The following is a 25,196-nucleotide window of genomic DNA, read 5'->3' as shown; positions in this document are numbered from 1 at the left end:
AGCTGTATTACCGGTTAATCTGATGAGAATTCAGAACACAAGTCTCTCGCTCAGTAAACCCGCTTTATCGTTTACTGAGCTTTCGATGAACGTCTAAGTGAAAGACAAATTCACTATTTTCACTTTTTGTTTAAAGAACACTTTTATCACATGTTCTGCACTCCTGATGGTGTTTAACAGTGCTCTTTTCTACACGCCTGATTTGAGGATCCCCAGCTAAAATATTTTTTACTTAACAGGCTGGATTTGAGCGTCTTTACAGAGAGCCGATTTGGAAGCCTCACATATGCAAATGGTGACACTTTATCTTCGCTCCACATAAGAAACTCATTAATCTTTGAATGCTTTCCTCTTCACTTGCAGCACTAGCATTTGTCTACAGTTTGTGGCATCTTTTCAACACAATATATTTCACCATGGACTGAAAGGTCAAATGGTTTTGGCAAAAGATAAGGAGATCTCCTGGCCTGTAAGGGATCAAACCCACAACCGTGGATCCAACTGATCTTCCTGACCACATACACGTGCAGCATAAAATTTAATTTAGAGAATTATTTTTCCCTCTGAATTTAAACCCTCACAATTATGTGTACTGGCTTTCTGGAAGTGGTGGATATGATGAAGAAGAGATCAGCCTCTGTGATGCAATATCAAGTGACACTGACCTTCTGTTATACTGTTCCCTGCTGCATTTAAACCTACTTGGGAAATACTGGTATCCATACATGAAAGTTTTCCTCCTTGTCAAATTATTTTCAAGCACATTTTTGTTGTTGAAAATAAACCTTGTGAATTTGCATGATGTGTCCCTCTTCTGTTAGTGTCACCCAAATTGATACATTGTGCTCTGGCGATTCTTCAAATCATACCATTTTGTACAATACTGTATCAGTATTGTAAAACTCATATCATTAAAGAAAATAAGGCTTTTTTGTATATTTTATTATAATTGTATTTATATGTGAAAATATGTTATTTTAATATCTACATGTAAATTTGAAAAATTATTTTCCCCCCTAAAAGCAGGCAGCCTAACATTTTCAGCTGACAAAAAATTATATGAATTTTTAAAGATCCAGACTGAAAGTTTATAAAATATTGTTTTACACTATATGCTGCTGTTTTGGAAGTATACTTATTTTACAGGTGACACTGTGGTTAACAATGCTGCCACGCAGTGCTGGAGCTCTGTGTTTATTTCCTGACGTGTTGTTCTATCTGAGTGGAGTCTGTATGTTCTCCACATGTTTGTTTGGAGTTTCCGCCAGGTGCTGCAGTTTCCTCCCACAGTCCAAAAACATTGTGATATCATTTTAGGAAGTGAATTTCATGATCATAAGTTTTCTAATGTCATTTTGTCACACCTGTCAAAGTGTGTATTGTTTGAACTTTCGTCTTTCCTGTCATTTGAACCCAAACGCCTGTAACAATCTGTAGCTATAACATTTCTGCAGTTTTAGGTGAGATAGAGATGCTGTATATTTCAACGAGCCGTCCCTTCTTGCAGGACAAGGACCTTTAATTTCTCTTGATTTGTAGGGAAATGTAAATAACAGTCAGGATGTCTCATGTTGTGTCTGGATTTGTCCACAGTGGCTTTTCTCCTTTGTGTGGTCCAATGTATACATATTGATAACAAACATTTAAGTTTCCCTTTCCGCTGGGGTTGATATTTTCATTGTGAGTTGAAATATGAAGAGCTCCTTCATTTTTATTTGATAGTTTTAATATCACACATTAGAAATTATAAGCACATAAAAATGGTTCTAAAAAGTTTGTTGCAAAAAAACCTTTAATAAAATGTATAAAAAATTGTTCCCATCAAAAGTGTTACATTCAGAATTTACATCAAGGAATGGTTTAATTTCTTATTTCTGAAACATCAAATTGTAGAAAGAAGAAAGATGTTCAAGCCTCCCTTTTGTAAAACACAAGGTGCAGATACAGACATTGAGGAGAATCTGGAAACAGTGGAGTGAAGTGGACTCAGGTCACAGTGTCAGTGTGGAAACAGTGGAGTGAAGTGGACTCAGGTCACAGTATCAGTGTGGAAACAGTGGAGTGAAGTGGACTCAGGTCACAGTGTGGATCCCATCCCTGAACTACCTCACCCACACTGAGTCCCCTGTCTGTAGTCTCCTTTACCTGAAGTGGGGTCTCCCTCACTGTCCCCTGCATCTCTGTATCCAGAGGGTGTCTCATAAGAGAGGAGTCTCCCTGTGAACAGACGAGCAGGTCAGTAATGGCTCTGAGACAGATTGGCCTGTCAGCTACCTCTTCTCTCCCAGTCAGTGTTTATTTGCTGGTGTGAAATTAGGTTGAAACTAATCTCTAATGACAAAGGTTAGTCCAGGTTTGTACAGGGTGTACTCCTGCATCTTATTCATAATAACTCACCTGACAGCATCTGGACTCTGGGGCACACTTTTTTTTCAAAACTCTCCTCCTCTCCATCTTCTCCTTCAATTGTTGCTTTTCCAAAACTCTCCTCCTTTCCTCCTCCTTCTTCATCTCTTTCTTTACCTCCTTTTCACAAACTCCTTTTCACCTCCTCTCCTTCTCCCCCTTTGCTTGTTTCCTGTCCTCCTCTTCCCAAAATCTCCTTGTCTTCTTTTCCTCCTTTGCTTGTTTCTTATTCTCCTCCTTCAGCTGCTTCCTTCTCTCCTCCTCCTGAGCTCACCTCCATTCCTCCTTCTCATTCTGCCTCCTCTCCTCTTCCTGCTGCAGGCGTTTCTCCAGCCCCCGAGCGTAGGCCTTCCATCTCTTCTGCTCCTTCTTCTCCCATCTCACCTCCTGCTTCTGCTGCTCCCTTCTGTTCTCCTCTGCCTCCCGGGCGCGTCTCCTCTCCTCCTTGTCCACGGTCCTCCTCATCACATCTGCTGCCTTGGTGCGTCTCCTCTCCTGCTTCTCCTCAGTCTTCCTCCTCTGCTCCTCCTCCTTCTCCCATCTACTCTCCTGTTTCTCAGACACCTTCCTCCTCTCCTCCTCCTTCTCCCGTCTCCTCCTCTCCTTCTCCAGCACCTTCCTCCTGTCCTCCCCCTCCTTCTCCCATCTCCTCTCCTGTTTCTCAAACACCTTCCTCCTCTTCTCCTCCACGTTCATCCTCTCCTCCTCCAGCTTCCTCCTCTTTTTCTCCTCCTGCACCTCCTGTCTCCGTTCCATCAACCACCCTTCCTGCTTCTGCCTCCTCTTCTCATCCTGCCCCTGGGTGTTCAGGGACCGGTGCCTCCTGACCTGGACACTCCTGACTTTCTCCACTGGTGCCGCTGTCCTCTTGCCCCCTTGCAGCTCCTTCCTTCTCTTCAGCTCTGTAGCTCTCATCCTCATTGACCCTGGAACAGCACAGCATCCTGATGAAGGAATGGCAGGAGCTGACCTGCATAGAGAGATGGAGTTAATACAGACACACTAACTGGACAATCCAGTACATTAACACTGCACTGAGAGAGAGGGGTTCATACAGACACACTGACTGGACACTCCAGTACATTAACGCTGCACTGAGAGAGAGAGGTTAAAACAGACACACTGACTGGACTCTACAGTAAAGGTTCACTCCTCACCCCTCCTAGAGTCTCAGGAGCTACAGGGTCCTCTAAATGTCTCAGCAACTTTCAGCAACTCTGGAGGCTTGTTTTCAGGACTCGGACCTTCCTGACTCTCCTCTGCCTCTTCTTCCTCTTTTTCTTAGTCTTCTTCACCTCAGTCTTCTCCTGAGAGGTGATGGGAGGAAGATGAGGGAGGGGTCTGGGGACAGGCAGCTGGCTGGACAGTGGGGCAGTGACCTGGGGTGGGTCAGTGTCAGGATTGGAAGAGGTGGACATGTTGCCCTCTTCATCTTTCTCAGGGTCCACTTGGAAAGCACGCCTGTTTGCACCTGGACACTGAAGACAGACACAGGTCTTTGCTGCTGGGGTCAGTTCTTGACTTCTTATTCTTAATATGCCCTTAGTATATGCATTGTGACTGTAATAAGATCCTGTACAGGTGAGTCTGTACAGTGTGTCCAATAAGAATCTGTACAGTTGACTCTAAACAAGGACAGAGGTTCTGTTCATCTCACCTGTTTCTGAATCTTAGGAGCTCTGATGTTCCTCGAAGGAGAGGACTCTTCTGGGGGTTGATGGGGGTAGCATGGAGCAGTTGGCAGGGAGTTTAATGAGCTCAGCGGGGTCACAGGTGAGTGGAGAGGGAGGGCCCAGGGGCTCCGAGGTCCAGGAAAGGAAGGGGTGGACAGCTGGTTCTCTTTGAAAGCCTCGTCCTCCTGGATAATGTGCCTCCTGGGCTGTGGAGGCTGAAGACACACAGCAGACCTCGGTAACGGAGACACCCTTCACTTCTAATTCTGTATCCACTCTAGGTCCATATGTACTGAGTTTCACCAGGTGAGTGCACAGTTTGTCCAATAAGATCCTGGACAAGTGTGTCTGTACAGTTTTTTTAAGTGTTTGTACGGGGGCGAGTCTATACAGTGTGTTTGACTCTGTTTTGAGTCTGTACAGGTCTGTTTATATAGTGAGTCCTAATAAGAGCCTGTACAGGTGAGTCTATACAGTGTGTCCTATAAAAGTCTGTACAGGTGACTCCACACAAGGACAGAGGTTCTGTTCGCTTCTCACCTGTCTCAGAAGCTCAGGAGCTCTGACGCTCCTTAGAGGAGGGAGCTTCTCCGGGAGCTGATGGGGGCAGCATGGCGCAGTCACCAGGGGTTTCTCTGAGCTCAGCGGGGCCACAGGTGATCGAAGAGGGAGGGCCCAGGGGCGCAAAGATCCAGGAGAGGGAGGGATGACAGCTTGTTTTCTTCAACAGCCTCGCCCACCTGGATCGTGCGTCTCCTGGGCTGTGGAGACTGAAGACACACAGAAGACCTTCCTGTTCCTGCTCACCCACAACAAGTCAGACGATCTTAAGACTACTACAAAGAGAAAAAATAAACCTGCTATTCACAGACCTCGGCCACAGCCTCTCCCAGGTACTTCTGCAGGATGAGGTCGACATCGACGTTGGCTGCAACCTGGTTGAAGCACTTGTCCACCTCGGAGAAGCCACACCTGACCTTTGTGTTTTCGAAGTAGGACTTCAGTGTCTCCTTGTAGTCATCCTGCTTCATGATTCCTGCGCTCTGGAAGGGAAAATCCTGGGAATAAGGGGAGGGAGAATCAGGCAAGATGTCCTGACCAGGTCTGCTGCCGTCAAACCAAACCTCCATTATCAGAGCTCCCTTTGTGTTGCCTGTTGTCTTCACTGTTTTAATTTTGGGATTGGGCCAAATTTCTTATCATCTCCTCCATGAAACTCCACTAACTCAGTACCAACTCCTGTACCAGAAAGGGAGAACAAGGACAGTGAATCATCATCATACCTCCACAGCGCCAGACAGGAGATGCAACCTAGGGGTGGAACTGTGGTGTCTCTAAAGCCAAAAGAGGGGGGGAGGTGGGTCACCCCACTGTTTATAGAGCCAATAGAGAATGGGGAAGTCTCCCCACTATTAATAGAGCCCCGCTGTTGCCATCGATGACCAAGAGTCTCACCACCTAATCGATGATGGCCCCTAGTGTTGATCTGTAAGCAGAGTGTCTTTCACCCACCCACTTGATATAACAGCAAGCTGGAGTCCCAGCCCAGCTCCTGTCTCTCTCCCCTTGGATCTGGAAGATTTCCTGGGGACCAGGTTGAGTGGGGTGACGCAGGTTTCTTGGAAAGTTGAGGGGGACAGGAGAGTCGTCCCAGCCCCTGCGTACTGCAGTGCGAGCTGGACAAGGGGGAGGGGTTTCAGGGACTCACCAATCCCACTAAGCAGCCTCCAATCCAAACTCGGCCAGGACCTCATCATACAGCTCCAGGTAGTCAAGCTGGATGGACGATATCGTGTTCTGAGCCCAGGTCTTCACCCGGCTCCCCTCCATCTAGAGCAGCCCCTCCAGTTCAACCCCCAGGTCCTCCCTGAGACACCACAGGGCAGCCGGGGCCGGGCTGGGGTGAGTGGGCATGCCAGCAGGTAGGTGAGGGGGTGCTCTAGAGGGTACACATGAGGGAGTATTGGTATGTCCAAGGAGGAGGTCAATGGCCTGTCCCTCTGTCCCTCTCCGGGCACTTCGAGCTGTCCCACGGCTGGGTCTTGGTCTCCTGCCTGGTGATTTGTTGGCTGGCCTGAGGGGACAGGGGCACAGAGACGGCATGAATGCACAGACAGAAAACTGAGAGGGTCTTCTATAGGAGGACAAGGCCCTGCCTCTGGTCTCCCAGCAATCACAGTCCCCTGCTGTGAGCAAACTTTTGACAGATGTCACAGCCACATCAGGCTCACAGACTCACAGCTCTCAGCATCCTGAGACAAGACACAGGGGGAGTCTGCTTCCTCTTCCTCCGACAGCCTGCAATCGTCTCCTTAATGATCTGTAGGAGGAAAGATACTGTCCCATCAGATGACAGCAGCAGACCTGACCCAACCCCACCTCCCCTTTCACACACATCCACACACAGGCATGACTGTGTCACCTTCATCACCACCTCCACCATCACAATCTCCATGATCTTAATCACGATCATGATCATGATCAACTACACCATCTTCATCACCATATCCTTCTTCATCATGAACATCATCATGTCCACCATCATCATCAACAGCTTTTTCATCAAGACCATCATCATCAAGACCACCTTAATTATCTTCACTATCATCTGCATCACCATCATCATCCTGAGCAGAACACACTGGTTGTCTTACTCTGGAAGAGTCTTTGCTCACAGCCCCTGTATCGGTCGCCCCTCTCTGGCCTTTCAGGGTCACGTCCGTCTCTGTCGAGATCTTTCAGTAAGTTTACTACTTTAGTCTCAACAGCAGCAGTAGACCAAGTTTATGCGTCTTGGAACAGGCTTATTCTTAGTCAAACAGTATTAAACACAGTAGTAAAACAGTATTTAAAACTGAGAAGCAGGAGGCATTTCTTTACATAGAACGGCGTGGGGGTGTGGAGCAAGCAGTCTAGTCATGTTGTTGAAGCTGATTCCCTGGTTTATCTCAGGAGACAGCTGGATGAGACCCTATAGTCAGGACAGGTGGCACTACTGTACTAAGAGGGTGGTTGGGGCATGGAACAAGCTACCTAACCATGTCGTTGAAGCCAATACTCACGTTTCTTTGGGATCTGCCCCAGGCATCAGTGTGAAGCCCATCTCACTGCTTGGCTATTCCTCTCTCGCCTTAAGCAAGTCTCTCCCATCGGCTGGGGAGTAGAAACAGAGTTACCAGCCAGGCACACAAACACACCTTCATCATCATCATCATGGGCCAAGATGACCATAAATCACAGTGGTCTGTCGTCCTCGAATCAGAAGCAGTGTCCAGCCCTCAGCTATCCAGCTTCATGATCCCCAGCATCCCTGCTGAGGCCTGTTGATGGACCAGTTCTCCTAGACCAGGAGTCTCAAGCCCCATTCCAGTCACTGGAGAGCTAAGTGCATCTCCAGGTTTTCTTTTGAACTGGGGCTAGCCAATTAAACAATTAAGCTAATTATTTTCTTAGTAAGATGTGGAAATAATGTGTTCAATAATATATTTTAATGTCTCTCACTGTTGAAGACTCAAAACGTTCAAGGCACAGTTAAATATTTTAGGCCTGTAAAATGGAATTAGAATAATTTTTCGTTTAATTAAAAAAATGGATAAACTTTGTAACCGAGATCTGGACAGAAAACTAGGAGACGGACCCTCTAGGAATGGAGTTTGAAACCCCCTGTCTCTCACACCCTCTCAATCCTAATAATAATAACAACAATAATAATAATAATAATAATAATAATAATAATAATAATAATAATAATAATGCAGACTCACTGTTTTTGGGGTCCACATCCTGTGTCAGTTGAGTCTCCTGTTACCTCCTTCCTGAACTGTCAGACACACTTCTGTTACAGACAATGGCTGGACCAGACTCACAAGCACACACACCACACAGACACACACTCCCACACACAAACACACACACAGACGCACATACTGTCATGTAGAGTCTTCTCTTCCCCAAGAGAGGATGGCAGAGCCCTGCTACTGCAATTGGTTTTAATTTTAGGAGGAGGAGGAAGAGGAAGAAGCACAATATGAACTAGAACAGCCGTGGACTCACAGCTCTCTGGGTCTGGGGCCTGACTCTTGAACCTGTCTCCAGTCTCTGGTGGGTCTGGACATCTTCTCTGTTCACCTCTGTTGACATCTGTGGACAAGACAGTTCTGTTAGACAAACGAGTTCGACCAGACTTCACTCTCACAGTCAATCAATCAATCATTTTTTTCTTATAATGTGCCATTTAATCCAGACCATCATAGCACTTTACAAAACATGCCTAGAAAATAGGGTATAAATGTGTAATACTGTAGTTTCTGAATTAACTGCTTGGATAATCCAACTATCACTGTTGTTGTTACTGCTGCTATTACTTCGACCATGACTACAAATTCTAAAACTAATTCTGATACTAATACTTGCTACTACTTCTGCTGTCATTATTTGTAATAGTGATAAAAACAGAGCACTCACAGCTCTGTGGACATTGGTCTGGACTCTACACCCACAAACTCACAAACATTATCACACACTGACAGACACACACCCACACAAATTAACACAGAGACACTATACACATTCACAGGTACCACACACACTCACAGACACACACATAGTCACTACAAATACTTACAGACACACCCAAATACTCACAGACACACACCCACACACTAACACTGTTAATACACTAATAATAATACACTATAACTAACACTAATACAAATGCCACTAACATTACAACAGTAACACTATCACTAAGACTTACACTATCGTCATCACCACTAAAACTGACACAAACTACTACTACACTGCTAATACTATTAATAACAGTAATGCTATCACTAAAACTTACATGACGACTAGTGTAAATACTCTAACAGTAACTATAATTATCACTAATATTAACATAAATACTAGCATTAAAAAATCAGTAGCGCTATCATCATTAATACTCACATGAACACTGGCATTAATATTAAAACTACAAGTTGTACTCACACTAATATTAACATGAATACACTAGCATTAGTACTAGTTGCTGTCCGTGACGTCACGCAACTCTTTGTGACAAAGTCGAGACCTAGCCGGACACAGTGATGTGGCACGTGTTGCCGTGGTTACCATACTTATGATTTGTAAACAGTGGAAAAATACATTTAAACTGTTGCCTACACAAATTTATCAACTTGGAATATACTTTTCTAGCTCTAGGATACAATTCCTAATTGATCGATACAGGCTGTATTGACTGTTTTCTAGATTTTTAAAACAGGGTCAAGAAAAGAACCAGTACTCACCAATCGGTGAAGTTAATCGATTATTCAGCTGAATTAATTGGTTGTCGATAGATAAGTGATCAATAACTCTCCGTGCGCTCTGCGCGCCTCCAGCGGTCTCGCTCTCTGATCCCGGCGCTCTGGCTGGTGTCTGTGACGTCACAGCGCTCTTCCTGACAGAGCAGAGCGCGTCTCCGCTGGAGGAGACACCAGTCCGGAGACCGGGGGGCTTTTCTTACAGATATAACATCTCCAAAAAAAAAAAACCGGGCTGTGAAGAGAAGCGATTCATAAAAGTTGGAGAACGACAGCGACAGACAGGAATGAAATTCATTAAACAAAAAAAATAGTTTACTTTACAGACTAATGCGTTGTATAGCGTACTCCCGTAGAGCAGATGAGAAAGAGCACAAGTCCCTGTAATAAGCGCTTTTAAGCGTTTTACACGAATATCCACAGAATAGAAGCAAGGAGGATTAGACTCCTGATCCCGGAGGTAGAAGTGCATCTCCTGGTTTTATTTCCACTCAAGCACTCAGTTACTCAACCTATTTGATGATTTAATTATCTATATAACTGTTATCAGACTCTGTTCAACTGTATATTTATAAGACTCTCCGTGAGAGACGTGTGGGAGACGCTGTATCCCAGGGCTGGTGTGGAATCACACACAGACAGGTCTTCTGTGTGATCTGAGTCCCACTGCTCAGAGGTACAGACTGGTCAACTGGTCACTATTGTAGACACGACCATTGGTCTGCTGCTGCTGAGAATCATAATACACTGATCAGAGTATCAATACTGATGTTCATTACATAAGTAATAATAATTGCATATTGCTCAATTGTGAGTCAGAACATTTCTGACAGATGTTTGGAGGTTGAATTAATTAAGTAATAATAAGTACAAAATATTTACAATAATTACATAATCAGACTGCTGTTCAATTATTTGTCAAAACGTTTCTAAAATATGTTTGGAGGCTGACTTACAGTAAAGACAATCAGTCAGGGCAGTAATACTGAAGGGCTGGAGGTCCAGGAAAGGGTTAATAGAAGCTTCTTGCTTCTGACCTGGAACAGAGCCCACAGCTGCCAGATCAGTGACCCCTGAGCCCAGTTCACAGAGAGGAGAACCAGGAGCTCTGCCCTGTCTCTAAGAGGCTGTGAGGAAGGAGAAAAGGGGTATATGTGACCTGAGTCCAGGCTGTTCTGTCTGATATTATTCATGTAGCAGCACTGATTGTCTGAATATCCTCTGGTTCTGTGTGTTCAGAATAAAGAGAAGGATGGAGATGAGCTTCTGTTTCTTCTGGAAAGAGGAGTTTGGGTAATGTACTGAGGGACCCAGAGCTCTGTGTGTGAGTCTGAGCTGTGAAGCTGACTGAGAAGAGTTTTTTTTTATTCTGCTTCTGATAATTTTTTTTCCTTTGCCAAGTGATGTTACATCCCCTTCAGATACTCTGCACAGATTGTCAGAGTGAGAGAAGAGGAGAGAGAGATGGAGAGATAAGAGCACACACAGCAAGAGAGACAGGAAGGTGGAGAGAGAAGAGAAGGAGCAGGAAGACAGTGCAGGTGTTCAACCACACTGTGACCACAGGAGACAGGAGGCTTTCCTCAGCTGCTGAGGAGCTCAGTGCTCATGGCCACTCAGGCTCAGAGGATCTGGCAGCAGTCAGGTCTGAGAGCTTCTCCTTATACTGACACTGGAGCTCTGAGAGTCACCTTCCTTTTTGACAGGAACAGACCCTCCTGTTCAGCCCTGAGAGACACTATGATTATTATGTTTGATTATGTTTCTTTATTAGCCCTATACAATTTCTTGCATTAGGAATTAGTCTTTTCGCATACCCCAGCTTTTCTCCATGGAGACACAGACACACAGACAGGGAGAGAAGCTTGGGGTCAGAGCGCAGGGTCTACCATTGTACGGCGCCCCTGGAGCAGTTAGGGTTAAGGGCCTTGCTCAGGGGACAACGGAGTAGGATTCCTCTGCCGGCCGCGGGATTTGAACCGGCAACCTTCCAGTCACAGGCGCAGATCCTTAGCCACAGAGAGAGAGCTGTGTAGGGAGAGGACCTGCCACCCTGTTCAGCACTGGAGCTGTGAACACATGACTCCTTTTGTGTCTCCCTATACAGCACTAGATCTCTTAACAGTGGGCTCTCCTGTCTCTGTACATCATCACACTCACACCCACAGCCTCACAGTAGAGCCTGGCTTCTTGGAAGAGCGCAAAGTTCAGACTCACTGCAGAGTCTGACCTGAGGCTCCAGTAAAGCTCTGCCTTATATCACTGCTGATGGGCTGTATTAAGAAGGACTGTTTATTTTTGATTCATCATATTGTTGCTTTTTCAAATTTGAAACTGACTCCTGCTCTGCTGCTCCTAATGCTGCAGTTATTACGGTGAAGTTGTAACACAGGAGCTCTGCTATATTGAACAGGAGATTTTTTTTTAATACAGCATAACTACTAATACCTTTAATAATAATAAGGAGGAGGAGGTGAGCTGTGTCCTCACTCTGTTCAGCCTGGGGGTGTATCAGCTCCACTGTATTTTTAGATAGTCTCAGTCTCACAGTCAGCTCCACACAGAGAGACACTGGGGCCACAGCTGGAGGGGCTGGAACATCTGTGTGGACTGGAGCTGCACAGGGACAGAGTCAGGGTCTGAGGGACTCTACTGGAAGAGCTGCTGTCCAAGGCTCTGTACAGAGGGGACAGTCACTGCTGGGCTTTTCAGATCTCTGCTCACAGCCACAGGACGGGCAGTTCGTATAGCTTGTCTCTGTATTCCTGTGCTAACTGAGTGACCTTTTTACCACCTTGAGGACTGCTGTCTGGAGATACAACAACCTCTTTGTGACTCACAGCTGGACACCAGTCACTGGACACTGCCTGATGCAGACAGGAAGACATACAGGACTGTATTCAGGACACCAGTCACTGGACACTGCCTGACACTTGCATGCAAATTTTATTTAGCTTTTGTATTGAACGTAATTGATTAACTTAATAATTATTTAAAGTTACATAACTTATCTAAATCGTCAGAGAGCTGTGACATTAATTTTTATCTGATTTCTTCCTGCCCCTGCAGCACCTGCAGCCCTGCTGTCTGTATCTGTGAGTTTCCACCAGTGAGACACAGAGCTGCTCCTGTCTCTCCTCTCCTCTGCGCTGCTGGGAGTGTCTTCAGGGAGAGGAAACAGTGATGTGTCTCTGATATATATGGAGAAGACTGAAAGGGCCCTGTGTGATTGGCCGTCCCGCCTGTGTGAGAGGTTCCTGCTGTCAGTCTGAAAAGGCAGTGCTGTGTGTGATTGGCGGGGCGGGGGGCTGTGTTGTTACTGGGGGTCTGGGGTGCGGAGCAGCAGCTCAGTTGCCCTGTGGGCTCAGGGGTGAAGACAGGGGTCTCAGCTGCGCTCTGTCCTGATGACAATGGAGAGCTGCCTGTCCATCTTCTCTCTCGCTGTCCTGGTGCTGCACAGCTCAGCCAGTAAGTGACCAGTCTTCTCCTGTCCAGACAGACAGACAACAACTGGAATTAAATTAATTAGATTTTTTATGTAAATAGAGCAATAAGTGGGTTGAACAATTTTTGAATTTTTATTTAACATTCAGCTTTGTGGGTATTCATAAAAAATATTATAACTGTATTTTATCTTGTTCTGTAAGTAAGGAAATATAATTAGTTGTGTCTAAATATAATTAGTTGCTTTTAATTTTTATTGGATTTTTAAAAAATATTCTTAAGATTTCTAAACATTATATAATAATAATGTCATAGATGGACAGAGCAGAAGCTGGCCATTATCACCCTCTATTGATAATTTGTGAAAACATGGAGTGTATAAAATCAAAGTTATTTAACTTACTTGTTATTGTAATAATAAACTTTATATATAAGTGATAATTTGAGTGATATGCTGTGACATGTGAAAAAGTCTTCATTTACTCGAAAACAAAAAAAGTGTGAGCAATAAAAAATGTTTCTAGAATAATATCATATTATACAGGATGATTCAGAAATACCCTGGTTTGTTTATTGTTTTATTGTGTTCAATTCTGACTCCTCAGTATTGTATTATTACAGACTGGTGCTTTAATAGAGATACACGTGTTTTTAAATAGTGAATTATTATTGAGACTGATATATTAATAGATGTATTAGTAGATATACAGTAAATATGTTATTACCACCTAAAGTGTTTATGCTAGAGAATTAAGACTGGAGTTTTAATGCTGCCATTATATCTTTGGTGTATTCAGACAGTCCAGGTTTCTATCGTTAAGCTGTGTGATATTCAGTTGCTGTGAAAACAAGTAGTCCCTCTAGGTGTTATAAGAATATGTGTTCCAATATGATAGGAAGTTAGGAATGTGAATTCTTCATTTTAAAGACATACAATTACATTTTGAAAATGTAAAACATTTTCAGTCATAGGACAATTAGCTCTTGTATTTTTATATTTATGTGAAAATAAAATTTGTATAACCTGTAAGACCAGGTTTGCTTGTTTTCACATTGAAAAGCACAGGCTGATAAAAGTTACATTCATTATTGGTTTAAGCTATAAAATGAAAAATATTAACAAAATTGTGGAAATTCTTAGTATTGTAGGTGTATTATTATTAACTGGGGTCTCATCAGAAACTGAGGTGTAAAATTAATAATTTAACAACTACAAGACATTGTGGCATTACAGGAAGAATTAAAAAATGGTAGTTGTGTTTTGTGTTTATACAGGATTTGTCTATTATTTAACAGCTAAATAATTTAATTTGTGTTTTTAGGTCAGTTATCTAATGACAGTTTTTTTTGTAAATTGTGAAGTTTTAATAAGAATGCTTTATTGTTTTTGACTACATTCGGAATCTGAAATTATTATCAAATGCAATTATATAAGTATAAGTAATACAAATTAAATATTTAATTACATGTTATCATACAAATGTAATATTTAAAAATTAATTAGTAATCACAGGACTCAAGTTTAGATTTTTGAGCAGTTGCTCAGGACAACATCACAATAAATGTAACTGTGCCTATATGTTAAACCTGTTGAATTCAATTCAATTCAACTGTATTGTCATTAAACTTACACAGGTGCATAGTATAATTAAAAGTGTTTCTCATTAGTCACTCAGGTGCATTATATAAATAGGACAGAAGATAAGACAATAGACAGTAACACAATAGCAAAAACAGTAACATGTAATAACATAACATAAATAACATGTAATCAAGTAATCAAAACTGTGCAAAATTCCGCAAACAGAGAAAATATTACAGGACAAAAACAGTGCAAGGTAATTCTTGGAAAAGTGCAAAAATAGTATGGTTAAAAATAGTATGGTTAATTAATAAATATTAAATATTATTACGACCGGTACAGTTTTACTGGGCTGTCTGGTATTTTTTAAAAATGTCTGATGATCATGTGTTAAGTTTAGATGTTGGCAGGTAAAGGCTAGAAAATCTTTGTCAACAATTCACATACAGACAATGGGAATATACACCTCACACACATTTCAGCACAACATGTGAAGTACCTGTCAGCCTCTGACCACTGTTGTGACCACAGGTCCCAGTAACACAGAAACACTGGTCCCAGGACTTGGAAGCCACAGAGTTAGTACAGTGTCCAGTATAGTGACCACAGTCTCCTGGAACCCAGGACCAGCCATCTGAGGTTCTACAGTCATTACAGCCACTGCCCGCCGTAGTGACCACAGCATGCAGAAGCGCTTTTCTGTTTAATTTAAAACTCAGCTTTATGGATATTCCTTAAAATTATAATTGATTTTATTCTGGTGCTATAAATAAGGAAAAATAATAAACAATTTGCAGTATTAACAAGAATTTCACCTCTACAATTAATCATAATATTAATTCAGCTTATATGTTTTTTAAATTATTTTCTATTAATGCTGTATTAATAGTTTTATATGCAGTTATACACTATTACACACAACACAGACTTAAAATGTTTTTTAAGCACTAACATATAATTATTATAACTATTAATATTGTAGATATTTAGCAACCTTATCAAAAATGTTGTACAACTTGACAATCCCTTATCTATTACCATAATAATAAAATACAAAATTTTGGTTGTAATTTGGGTCATGTGCTAGGACTTGTGGAAATTTTCCCGTTTGCAAACAAAATGGAATATAAATGTTTTAACAATAATACAACGTCTTCAAAATATTTACCAGGGGTTGTTTATTTCATTGTGCTCAATTCTGCCCTCTCTAACAGGTATAATAACAGACTAGTGTATTAACGGAGATCAGTTGTTTTTAAACACTGTTGTATTGATCGGACTGATATTTTATTTTACACACTGATGAATTAATATGTGTTATTAAACACTGGAGTATTTTTAGACTATTATTGAGACTCCAGTATTATTACTATTGACACATTTTGTATTTACTGTATTATTAAAGTAACATTAATAATAATAACATTATAACATTATGGAAATGTTATTAAAAAATAGAGTATTTTGAGAGAAGGTGACAATTTTAGTGCAAAGAACTATTACAGACAGGTGATCAGAGATAAAAGTATATTTAAGGCACGTTTCCGATTAACAAATAATATTAGTAACTCGGGCCCTATTGCAGGTGAATGTGCTAATACAAATAAGAGTACTGAAGGTAAATGTATTAAAATATTTTTGATCCATGGTTATTTTTGAGAATGATTACAGTAGTTTTAGATACTATGGTAATTATATTACAGAAGGATCTAACATTGTAACATGATTGAGGACAAGACATATAGTTGTGTTTATTTGTTATAACAGTCACATTCAGGTGGTAGGTATTTGTATTGCAGTGTGTTGTAGTTTTCTGACCTGAATCCATACTGGGTGCTTTTAGACAACAGTGTCCAGTTTCAGTAACAACACAGGAGTCCTGAGGCAAATCTTGTAGTTTTTTCAACCTTAAACAAAAGTTTGGGATCTGTTCAGACTGGAGTCTATTATGTTGGAAGAAATGCGTATTTGACCCGGAAGTCCTTCATTTTGAAAAGATAAAGGTTTAATTCTTGTTCCATGTTTATTCTGCATTTGTCTGATACTTCACAGCTAAATTAATTGTTGTTTGTAAGTCTTAGATAACTAATGATAGGGATCATTTTTCTTACATCATGGAATTTTAAAAAAGAATGATTAATAAAAATAACCTGTGCACTGTGCTTTTAGAATATATTATTAAATGCAACTATAATTCAATCTGTGAATTATGGATTAAGATCTTGAAAGGTAAAAGCTAAAACACATTGTTCACATATATATATCATGTTATCATAGTAAAAATCATATATGAATAAAAAGTACTATTACAATGAATTGTAGTATATGATAGAAAAAAAATATTTCACACTCCAAACTGAAGGTGATTGAATATTTAATCAAAAAGAACAAATCTAGTTAATGTAAATGTGCCCTGGAAAAATAAGTATACACACTTCACGTACAGTCTGGGCTGGGACTGACTTGCGTCAGCAGCAACATTCCCTCGAGCGCTCACCCTGTCATTCAGACTGGACATTCATTCAGACATTCACCCTGTCATTCAGACTGGGTCAGGACGTCTTTCAATTAAACCTTCAGTCTTTCATTCAGGCTCCCAGTCACACTAATCACCTCTTTATTTGAAACTGTTCAGAACACCGAATCTCCATCATTAGAGCTAAACCTTGTGAACCTAGCGATCGCATTCCTCTCATAGTCAAGTTTATCACTTGGTTATTTTAATTTCTCACTACTCCTGCTCTTCGATCCTGAAATATTTTCTCTGTTTTAATTCTTTCCTTTTCCTCGCTGACTCTCAAGCCTTTCTTTTTTTTATTTCAGCTGGGAGACGGGTGTCCCTCTTTATTGTTTCTTTCTGCTCACCTTTTTCATTCAGCCCAGCAGCCTGCATTCGATCTGATATTCCCTGATCATTCAACCTCTGAAAGAGCTCAAAGTCCATCGCCTGGGTTTCAATTATATCTCCAGCTGCAGATTTTCCAACTTTCTGCAGCATTACACTTCACATATTTCAGCACAAGTTGTGAAGCATCCATCTGTTAAGAAAATAAGATTCTGTTTTGGATTTTATAACTTATTTTCAAAGTAGACTGTTGAAAAGACTTATTAGTGTTTAAATCTCTTACTTGATACAGACATGCGGTCAGTGCCCACTGCTAAGTACATGTGGGGCCTGAGACCCAGATACACCAGATACACAAAACCTGGTTTCAGTCATTCAGCCTTCTGACACCACAGCCACTGTCCATTGAACTGACCACAGCTTCCAGAAACACAGGAGCACAGTCATTACAGCCACTGTCCATTGTACTGACCACAGCTTCCAGAAACACAGGAGCACAGTCATTGCAGCCACTGTCCACTGTACTGACCACAGCTCCTAGAAACATAGGAACACAGTCATTACAGCCACTGACCACTGTACTGACCACAGCTTCTAGAAACACAGGAACACACTCATTACAGCCACTGTCCACTGTCCTGACCACAGCGCCTAGAAACACAGGAACACACTCATTACAGCCACTGTCCACTGTCCTGACCACAGCTTCCAGAAACACAGGAGCACAGTCATTACAGCCACTGTCCACTGTACTGACCACAGCTTCTAGAAACACAGGAACACAGTCATTACAGCCACTGACCACTGTCCTGACCACAGCTCCCAGAAACACAGGGACACACTCATTACAGGCACTGTCCACTGTACTGACCACAGCTTCCAGAAACACAGGAGCACAGTCATTACAGCCACTGTCCATTGTACTGACCACAGCTTCCAGAAACACAGGAGCACAGTCATTACAGCCACTGTCCATTGTACTGACCACAGCTTCCAGAAACACAGGAGCACAGTCATTACAGCCACTGTCCATTGTACTGACCACAGCTCCTAGAAACACAGGAACACGCTCATTACAGCCACTGTCCATTGTACTGACCACAGCTTCCAGAAACACAGGAGGACAGTCATTACAGCCATTGTCCACTCTACTGACCACAGCTTCCAGAAACCCAGAACGCCGTCATTACAGCCACTGTCCATTATACTGACCACAGCTTCCAGAAACCCAGGAACATCGTCATTACAACCACTGTTCACTGTACTAAACACAGCTTCTAGAAACACAGGAAGACCATCATTACAGCCACTGACCACTATACAGACCACATTTTCTAGAAACACAGGAACACAGTCATTACAACCACTGTCCACTCTACTGACCACAGCTTCTAGAAACTGAGGAACACCGTCATTACAGCCACTGTCCACTGTACTAACCACAGCTTTTAGAAACACATGAGCACAGTCTTTACAGCCACTGTCCACTGTAGTAACCACAGCAGAACAGCCCTCTGCAGTCACACAGTGATATGGACAGAGAGATATATAACAGGATCTGGACACAGGTGTGTGGAGGGAGAGGTAAGATGGCTGCTGGTGGACTTCCTGTCACTCCACTGTCTCTTGTTCCCCATGGGAGGGACTAGCAATCCAATCAAACAGGTAAAACAAAATAAAAATTCCAGATGTGCTTCTAAAATGTCTTAGTATAAAAATATCCTGTAGACATGGTGATAAGTGTTGTTTCTCTCTCTCTGCAGGCAGTGCTGATGTGAGGCTGGTGAATGGTGCCAGTCCCTGTGAGGGCACAGTGGAGGTGTATCATGGTGGAGAGTGGGGGACAGTTTATGACAGTCGCTGGGATCTGGAAGATGCTGCAGTGGTGTGCAGACAGCTGGGCTGTGGATCTGCTGTTTCAGCACCAGGAGGAGCTCACTTTGGACCAGGGGCTGGATCAGTCCTGCTGGGTTGGGTTTCCTGCAGGGGATCAGAGGCTGCGCTGAGGGACTGTCGAAAAAATAAATTGAATTATCAGTATCATGACTATGATGCTGGAGTAAGGTGTTCAGGTAAGAGACACAGATTTGTCTCCAGCACAGAGGACAATGAAAACTCCTCCACTGATCTAGAGTCCATCATCATGATCCATTTAATTAAAATTAAATGAATTAAAATCTAGTATTCATAATATGATGATAATAATAATTAAAAACAATATACGTTATAAACATATTATATTAAATTTATATATTAATTTAAGTGTGTCTTGTTTCTGTGTTTCCTCTGTGTTTATGTAGCAGAACAACAGGAAGTGTCTTCCTGTAGCTCATCCTCTCTCTCCAGGCACTTCAGTGTTGTTCAGTGTTGTTCAGTTTAAACAGGCAGGCTGTGCTCAGTGAGTCTGTATCTACTTCACTGCGCCTTTACTGTTTTAGCACTGGTGAAGTGACAATCTACTGTGGTTCCACTGTGCTGTTGGGTGAAATGCCTTTTCATTTTCAGGTGTTTTAATGGTATTTTGGTGTCAGTGTCAGTGGATCTGGTCAGTTTCAGGTGTGTTTAAATGGTATGTTGGTGTCAGTGTCAGTGGATCTGGTCAGTTTCAGGTGTGTTTAAATAGTATGTTGGTGTCAGTGTCAGTGGATCTGGTCAGTTTCAGGTGTGTTTTAATGGTATGTTGGTGTCAGTGTCAGTGGATCTGGTCAGTCTCAAGTGTGTTTTAATGGTATGTTGGTGTCAGTGTCAGTGGATCTGGTCAGTTTCAGGTGTGTTTAAATGGTACGTTGGTGTCAGTGTCAGTGGATCTGGTCAGTCTCAGGTGTGTTTAAATGGTATGTTGGTGTCAGTGTCAGTGGATCTGGTCAGTCTCAAGTGTGTTTTAATGGTTTGTTGGTGTCAGTGTAAGTGGATCTGGTCAGTTTCAGGTGTGTTTAAATAGTATGTTGGTGTCAGTGTCAGTGGATCTGGTCAGTCTCAGGTGTGTTTTAATGGTATTTTGGTGTCAGTGTCAGTGGATCTGGTCAGTCTCAGGTGTGTTTTAATGGTATTTTGGTGTCAGTGTCAGTGGATCTGGTCAGTCTCAGGTGTGTTTTAATGGTATTTTGGTGTCAGTGTCAGTGGATCTGGTCAGTTTCAGGTGTGTTTTAATGGTATTTTGGTGTCAGTGTCAGTGGATCTGGTCAGTCTCAGGTGTGTTTAAATGGTATGTTGGGGTCAGTGTCAGTGGATCTGGTCAGTCTCAAGTGTGTTTTAATGGTTTGTTGGTGTCAGTGTAAGTGGATCTGGTCAGTTTCAGGTGTGTTTAAATGGTATGTTGGCCCAGAATTTAAGAATTCAAGAAACCAATGCAGCTTTGGATATAAATAGAGAAGAAACAGTTCTGTTGGCTCATTTATGTAAATTAATGATTTCAGGTTTGATATTCCAGACTAGACCGCTAACATCTAAACTGCTCTGCCATATGTTGACTTCTTTAAGGCACTGGTGGTCATGTATTTTCTTGTGATGCACTGTAGCCTGTTACGATCCCTGCCTCCCGGCAACGGAGGAAGCAGAAGAAGGCTCCAGCAGTGCCAGACTGTGACAGTCCTGGTCTTGTCCAGAGTGTGTGTCAGTGCCCAGGTCAGACAGTCCTGCTCCAGCAGTGCCAGGCTGTGACAGTCCTGGTCTTGTCCAGAGTGTGTACCAGTGCCCAGGTCAGACAGTCCTGCCCCAGTAGTGCCAGGTTGTGACAGTCCTGTTCACAGTTTTTGTCAGGGGGCAGGTCAGGCAGTCCAGCTGCAACAGTAGCTGGACTGGGTGTGATAGGCTTGGTTTTCTATAACCTCTGCACCACTTTGGACGTGACGTCTAAAACAACTTTATTTTTTATATGTAAGTGTTCATTTCTGCTTTATATTGAAGGACATTGTTTAGTTCCCAGGTTTTCTTCAAGTTTATCAGGAAGCTTTGGGGTAGAATGTGTTCTTCATCTTGGTTCAGGGTCTCAGATATCTGCAGGTCAATTACTTGTGTTTCACAACCAAATTCCCACTTTGAAGCCCAGAGTTCTAGGATGTCAGCTCCTATGACACAGTGGGGTGTCATGAGGGTTTGGTCATTTTACTTATTTTTCATTGATCTCTCAGTGTTTCTGTGGAAGTGACTTGATGTGCAGTGAATGTGTGCCTGATAATTTACAGATTAATTTTTAGCTGAGCAATTTCCCAAAATTCCAAAACAGTGTATAGTTTTAGTATTCTTTAGAATTCCTCACAATTTTGTTCAAATAATGAATACTCACTCTCTATTCCTGCTCTCTCTTCCTATCTTTTCTTATATTCAAGCATATCGAGTAGTCAGGGACAGTGATCTCTGTTATTGTTCTGATATTCCAGCTCATTGAGGGGTCAGAAAGGTCAGGGACAGTGATCTCTGTTATTGTTCTGAAATTCCAGCTCATCGAGGGGTCAGAGTGGTTGGAGGCAGTGATCTCTGCTCTGGGAGACTGGAAGTGCAGCACGGAGAGACCTGGGGCTCAGTGTGTGACTCTGACTTTGACTGGCAGGATGCAGAAGTTGTCTGTCGAGAGCTGGACTGTGGGGTTCCCTCACAGGTGCTGAAGGGGGTTCATTTCGGGAAGGGGGAGGGACAGGTCTGGACAGAGGAGTTTCAGTGCCGGGGAAGTGAATCGCACCTGTTCTTCTGTCCAAAGTCCTCCACAAAGACACAGAGCTGCTCCCATGAGAACGATGTGGGACTGGAGTGTTTTGGTAAGAGGGGGATAATTCATTTCATTTTGTTTTTAATGGAGCTCAAAACTGAAGCTTAGAAGAGAAACAAATAAGTGTTGCTATAGCTCTGATTCAATACTGGGGATTGGTGTTTAACCATGAAAACTCAATACGATGATCTTCTGATCAACAGTAACTTAATTAAACCATAAATTACCAGCCTTGCTGATGAAGAAAGTATTTCAGATTGAATTGGATTGAACAGTAACACGTTAGTGAGATACTTATATGACAGTAATTTAAAGCTCAGTATTGTAAGTATACTTGAAGATGCCATTGAGGGTAATTGCTGGTTGTTATGTTGTGAAGCTGGGCCTCTGCTCTCTCCCCTGTCCTATCTGCAGGATACACAGGGTTCAGGCTGGTGAATGGCTCTGACTCCTGCTCTGGCCGAGTGGAGTTACAGTGGCTCTTCAGGGACTGGGGGACAGTGTGTGACCTGTACTGGGACCTGACAGACGCCAGTGTTCTCTGCCAGCAGCTGGGCTGTGGGGAGGCTGTAGCAGCACCAGGACAGGCCTGGTTTGGACAGGGCAGTGGACCAGTATGGGCTGATGTGTTTGAGTGCCGGGGCAATGAGAGCCATCTCTCACACTGTGCTGTCTCTACATGGGGGAGAGCAGTGTGCTCTCATGGACAGGACGCAGGAGTCATCTGCTCTGGTGAGAATTGGGTGTTTAAAACATAGTGACACCCTCTTTGCTTACACACAGCAGCACACTGTCTTCATGATTTATTGAATACCTGCTCTATTACACGCTGCCAGTTAAAATATATTCCTTAAAGCATGTGAGCGTATTTGAATCATATCATATATAACTCAAATATTAACTAAAGGGGTAATCATTTTCATTGTCATTTTTTTTCAGATGATTAGGTACAACAATTCACTGTGGACAAAAATCTGTTTTACATTTATATTGAGATCACTGTCCTAAAAATGAAATAAAAGTATTGGATCTCAATATCCCGTAATTAACACCTGAACTGTTTAATTAGTTTAATTAATGGAGCCCTATTTAACAGGAGGCTGAAAAAAAAGTGAGTCTCAGAAAGTCAATAATTACAGATGTTATGTACAGTTGAGCCCCACACACAGCTGACCCTGCACTGGTGAAACATCACTCCTATGGACAGAAATGAGCTCCTTTCTTCTGTTTTACAGACTCAAATATGACCAGAGATTCACCTGGAGCAGGTAAAGAGAGATTGAAGACTGTCTTAATCACATCAGTGCTGTTTTAATTCTAGTTTTATTTCTGGTGCTAAACTGCACCTCTCACACACGGTTCACAGTCTGTTTTCTCTCTCTCTGTTTGTTTCACAGGTTTCCCTTCTTCAGCTGTTCCCTTTTCCAAAACACCAGGTATGAATTAGCCCCTGTTCTGTATCTCCAGGGCTCTCAGTGTGTGTTGATGTCTCTGTTGCTCAGTGGAATCCCAGATCAGTCAGTGAGGCAACAGCTGTGTGTGTGCAGTTTTTTCTGTGTGTCACAAACACACTAGGGTCTTTGGGATCTACAGCAAACGCATCTATCTGAATACTGCAATTTGTCACCGGTTGAGCTATTGTCTCTGTGCCCAGCAGTGGGTCAGAAAAGTAACTTATCTGGTATACTGCTTATGAACAATCTGTTACAATAAGTATATAGTAAATTAATCAAAAGTCAAGAAACATTGTACTTGAACTGTATCTGCTGTGCCTAGTGGGCCAAGATAATCTTCAACTTGTAACAGCAGGTCATGGTGATCTCTTAGTACTGCACTGACCTCTGACCCCTAACCTCTAATTCTCTGCTCCTAGATCAGCTGTCCCTCAGGCTGGTTGGTGCAGGAGGTGACTGTGCTGGGAGGCTGGAGGTTTATCACAATGGCTCCTGGGGGACAGTCTGTGATGACTCCTGGGACCTGGCAGACTCTCAGGTGGTGTGCAGGCAGCTCCAGTGTGGGATGGCCCTCAGTGCCCCAGTGCCGGCCTCCTTCAGCCAGGGAACTGGACCCATCTGGCTGGACGAGGTGGGCTGTCTGGGGAATGAGTCGTCCCTGGGGGAGTGTCCCTCAGCATGGTGGGGACAGCATGACTGTGGACACAAGGAGGATGTGAGAATCCTGTGTTCAGGTAGGGGAGATCATTAAAATTACAATGATTCATATTCTTTAATCCCACATTGTGGATAAGGCTTTCATTTAGAGTGCCTAGATGTGCTTAAATACATCTTGTTGAGGAAAAGACTGAGCTGGATGCAGAATTAATTTTAAAATAAATATTTATATTGATGAGTTCAGGTGGGTAGCTGCGTCAGCATGCGTAGACTGCAAAGGAACAAGTAATAGGTTTATTCCATGCTGAAAAAAAGAAGAGAGAAAACACAACGTTTCGGCCGTGGAGCCTTCTTCAGGTGTTTATATTGATGATACAGCTGGGAATGCACATATTCACATCCCAGCGAAAATAAATAAAGAGAGAAAGAAACTCTGGCACTCAAGATAAATTCCCCTCCACTAGTGAATGGAGATATTCATCTCAGTCCTCCAGTAAACTCTAGGGTCCAAACTTTAAACTTCTCACATCAATAAGACCTGTTGTCTGTTTGGGTGTATTTGTCTTGACCATTATATTTCATGATTTTCTGCCTCAAATGTTTCATTTTGATTTGTTCCAAGAATCGTCCTGTCAGATCCTGATGAACCACTTGGTGTTAATGTCACCCTGAGCCACGTTTTCTCCACTCACAGCGCTGCACCGCTCACCTTGAACCACGCGTTCTACTTTCATGTCTCAATCTCTTAGTTGTGCTCCTGCTGAATAGCCAAGCTGATCAGAATGACGTTTTGGATCAGAACCTGATCATGTAATGGGATTTAAAAGCTCTGTGTGATGCACTGTCCAGGTTCTGAATGAACAGAACCACACACTCCTGTCACCTTCATGTCAGCTGTGTTATTGTACAGCTGTCCTTGTTTCATTACGTGAGTCAGTTATAACTGGATTAGTACAGGAAATGAGACTGGTTGCTGTTCACATTGTTTGCTGGTTGTTTAGTACCAGTTCAGATTGAAACGTTGGGCTGTCTTGTCAGGGTTTGTTTCCTTTGACTTTCCCTGCTGTCTTGGCAGATCACACTCTCCTGAGACTGTCTGCAGGCTGTTCAGGACAGGCAGAGGTTTA

At 42.7% G+C, this 25,196-nt stretch overlaps 2 protein-coding genes across 3 annotated transcripts; one reads left to right on the top strand and one right to left on the bottom strand.

The window, feature by feature from the left end:
• Window positions 1-1,830: 1,830 nt before the first annotated feature.
• Window positions 1,831-7,226, bottom strand: LOC148670318 (uncharacterized). 2 transcript variants are annotated; one of them, XM_088632612.1, is made up of 9 exons: window positions 7,142-7,226; window positions 6,319-6,399; window positions 5,788-6,153; window positions 4,952-5,137; window positions 4,620-4,849; window positions 4,064-4,294; window positions 3,564-3,884; window positions 2,398-3,376; window positions 1,831-2,217 (listed from the first exon to the last, which is right to left on the bottom strand). In XM_088632612.1, exon 8 carries the CDS (start codon window positions 3,325-3,327, stop codon window positions 2,677-2,679), a length of 651 nt encoding a protein of 216 aa, XP_088488738.1. In that variant the 5' UTR covers window positions 3,328-3,376; window positions 3,564-3,884; window positions 4,064-4,294; window positions 4,620-4,849; window positions 4,952-5,137; window positions 5,788-6,153; window positions 6,319-6,399; window positions 7,142-7,226; the 3' UTR covers window positions 1,831-2,217; window positions 2,398-2,676. The 2 variants fall into 2 exon arrangements, with proteins under 2 accessions (XP_088488738.1, XP_088488740.1); XM_088632614.1 differs by lacking the exons at window positions 5,788-6,153; window positions 6,319-6,399; window positions 7,142-7,226 and having other exon boundaries at window positions 4,952-5,657.
• LOC148670317 (scavenger receptor cysteine-rich type 1 protein M130-like) lies at window positions 6,551-23,405 on the top strand. Its single transcript, XM_088632962.1, has 5 exons — window positions 6,551-6,761; window positions 19,017-19,089; window positions 21,649-22,007; window positions 22,373-22,690; window positions 23,356-23,405. Exons 1-5 carry the CDS (start codon window positions 6,551-6,553, stop codon window positions 23,403-23,405), a joined length of 1,011 nt encoding a protein of 336 aa, XP_088489088.1.
• The last annotated feature ends 1,791 nt before the right edge of the window (window positions 23,406-25,196 follow it).

This window comes from Lepisosteus platostomus, chromosome 5 (genome assembly GCF_059453375.1).
Source record: "Lepisosteus platostomus isolate fLepPlt1 chromosome 5, fLepPlt1.hap1, whole genome shotgun sequence".
NCBI lineage: Eukaryota > Metazoa > Chordata > Actinopteri > Semionotiformes > Lepisosteidae > Lepisosteus > Lepisosteus platostomus.
The sequence above is the reverse complement of the archived record's forward strand: the minus strand, read 5'-3'. Positions and strand labels throughout refer to the sequence as shown.

What these genes read in the sequence shown, in the direction of transcription:
- LOC148670317 (XM_088632962.1), top strand. Translation starts at nt 6,551, where the DNA reads ATGATCATGATCAACTACACCATCTTCATCACCATATCCTTCTTCATC. An exon ending in GAGGTGTATCATGGTGGAGA is followed by an intron (nt 19,090 to 21,648) that starts GTGGGGGACAGT and finishes TTGAGGGGTCAG; the next exon opens with AAAGGTCAGGGACAGTGATC. An exon ending in TGTGGGACTGGAGTGTTTTG is followed by an intron (nt 22,008 to 22,372) that starts GTAAGAGGGGGA and finishes TCCTATCTGCAG; the next exon opens with GATACACAGGGTTCAGGCTG.
- LOC148670318 (XM_088632612.1), bottom strand. Translation starts at nt 3,327, where the DNA reads ATGAGGATGAGAGCTACAGAGCTGAAGAGAAGGAAGGAGCTGCAAGGG.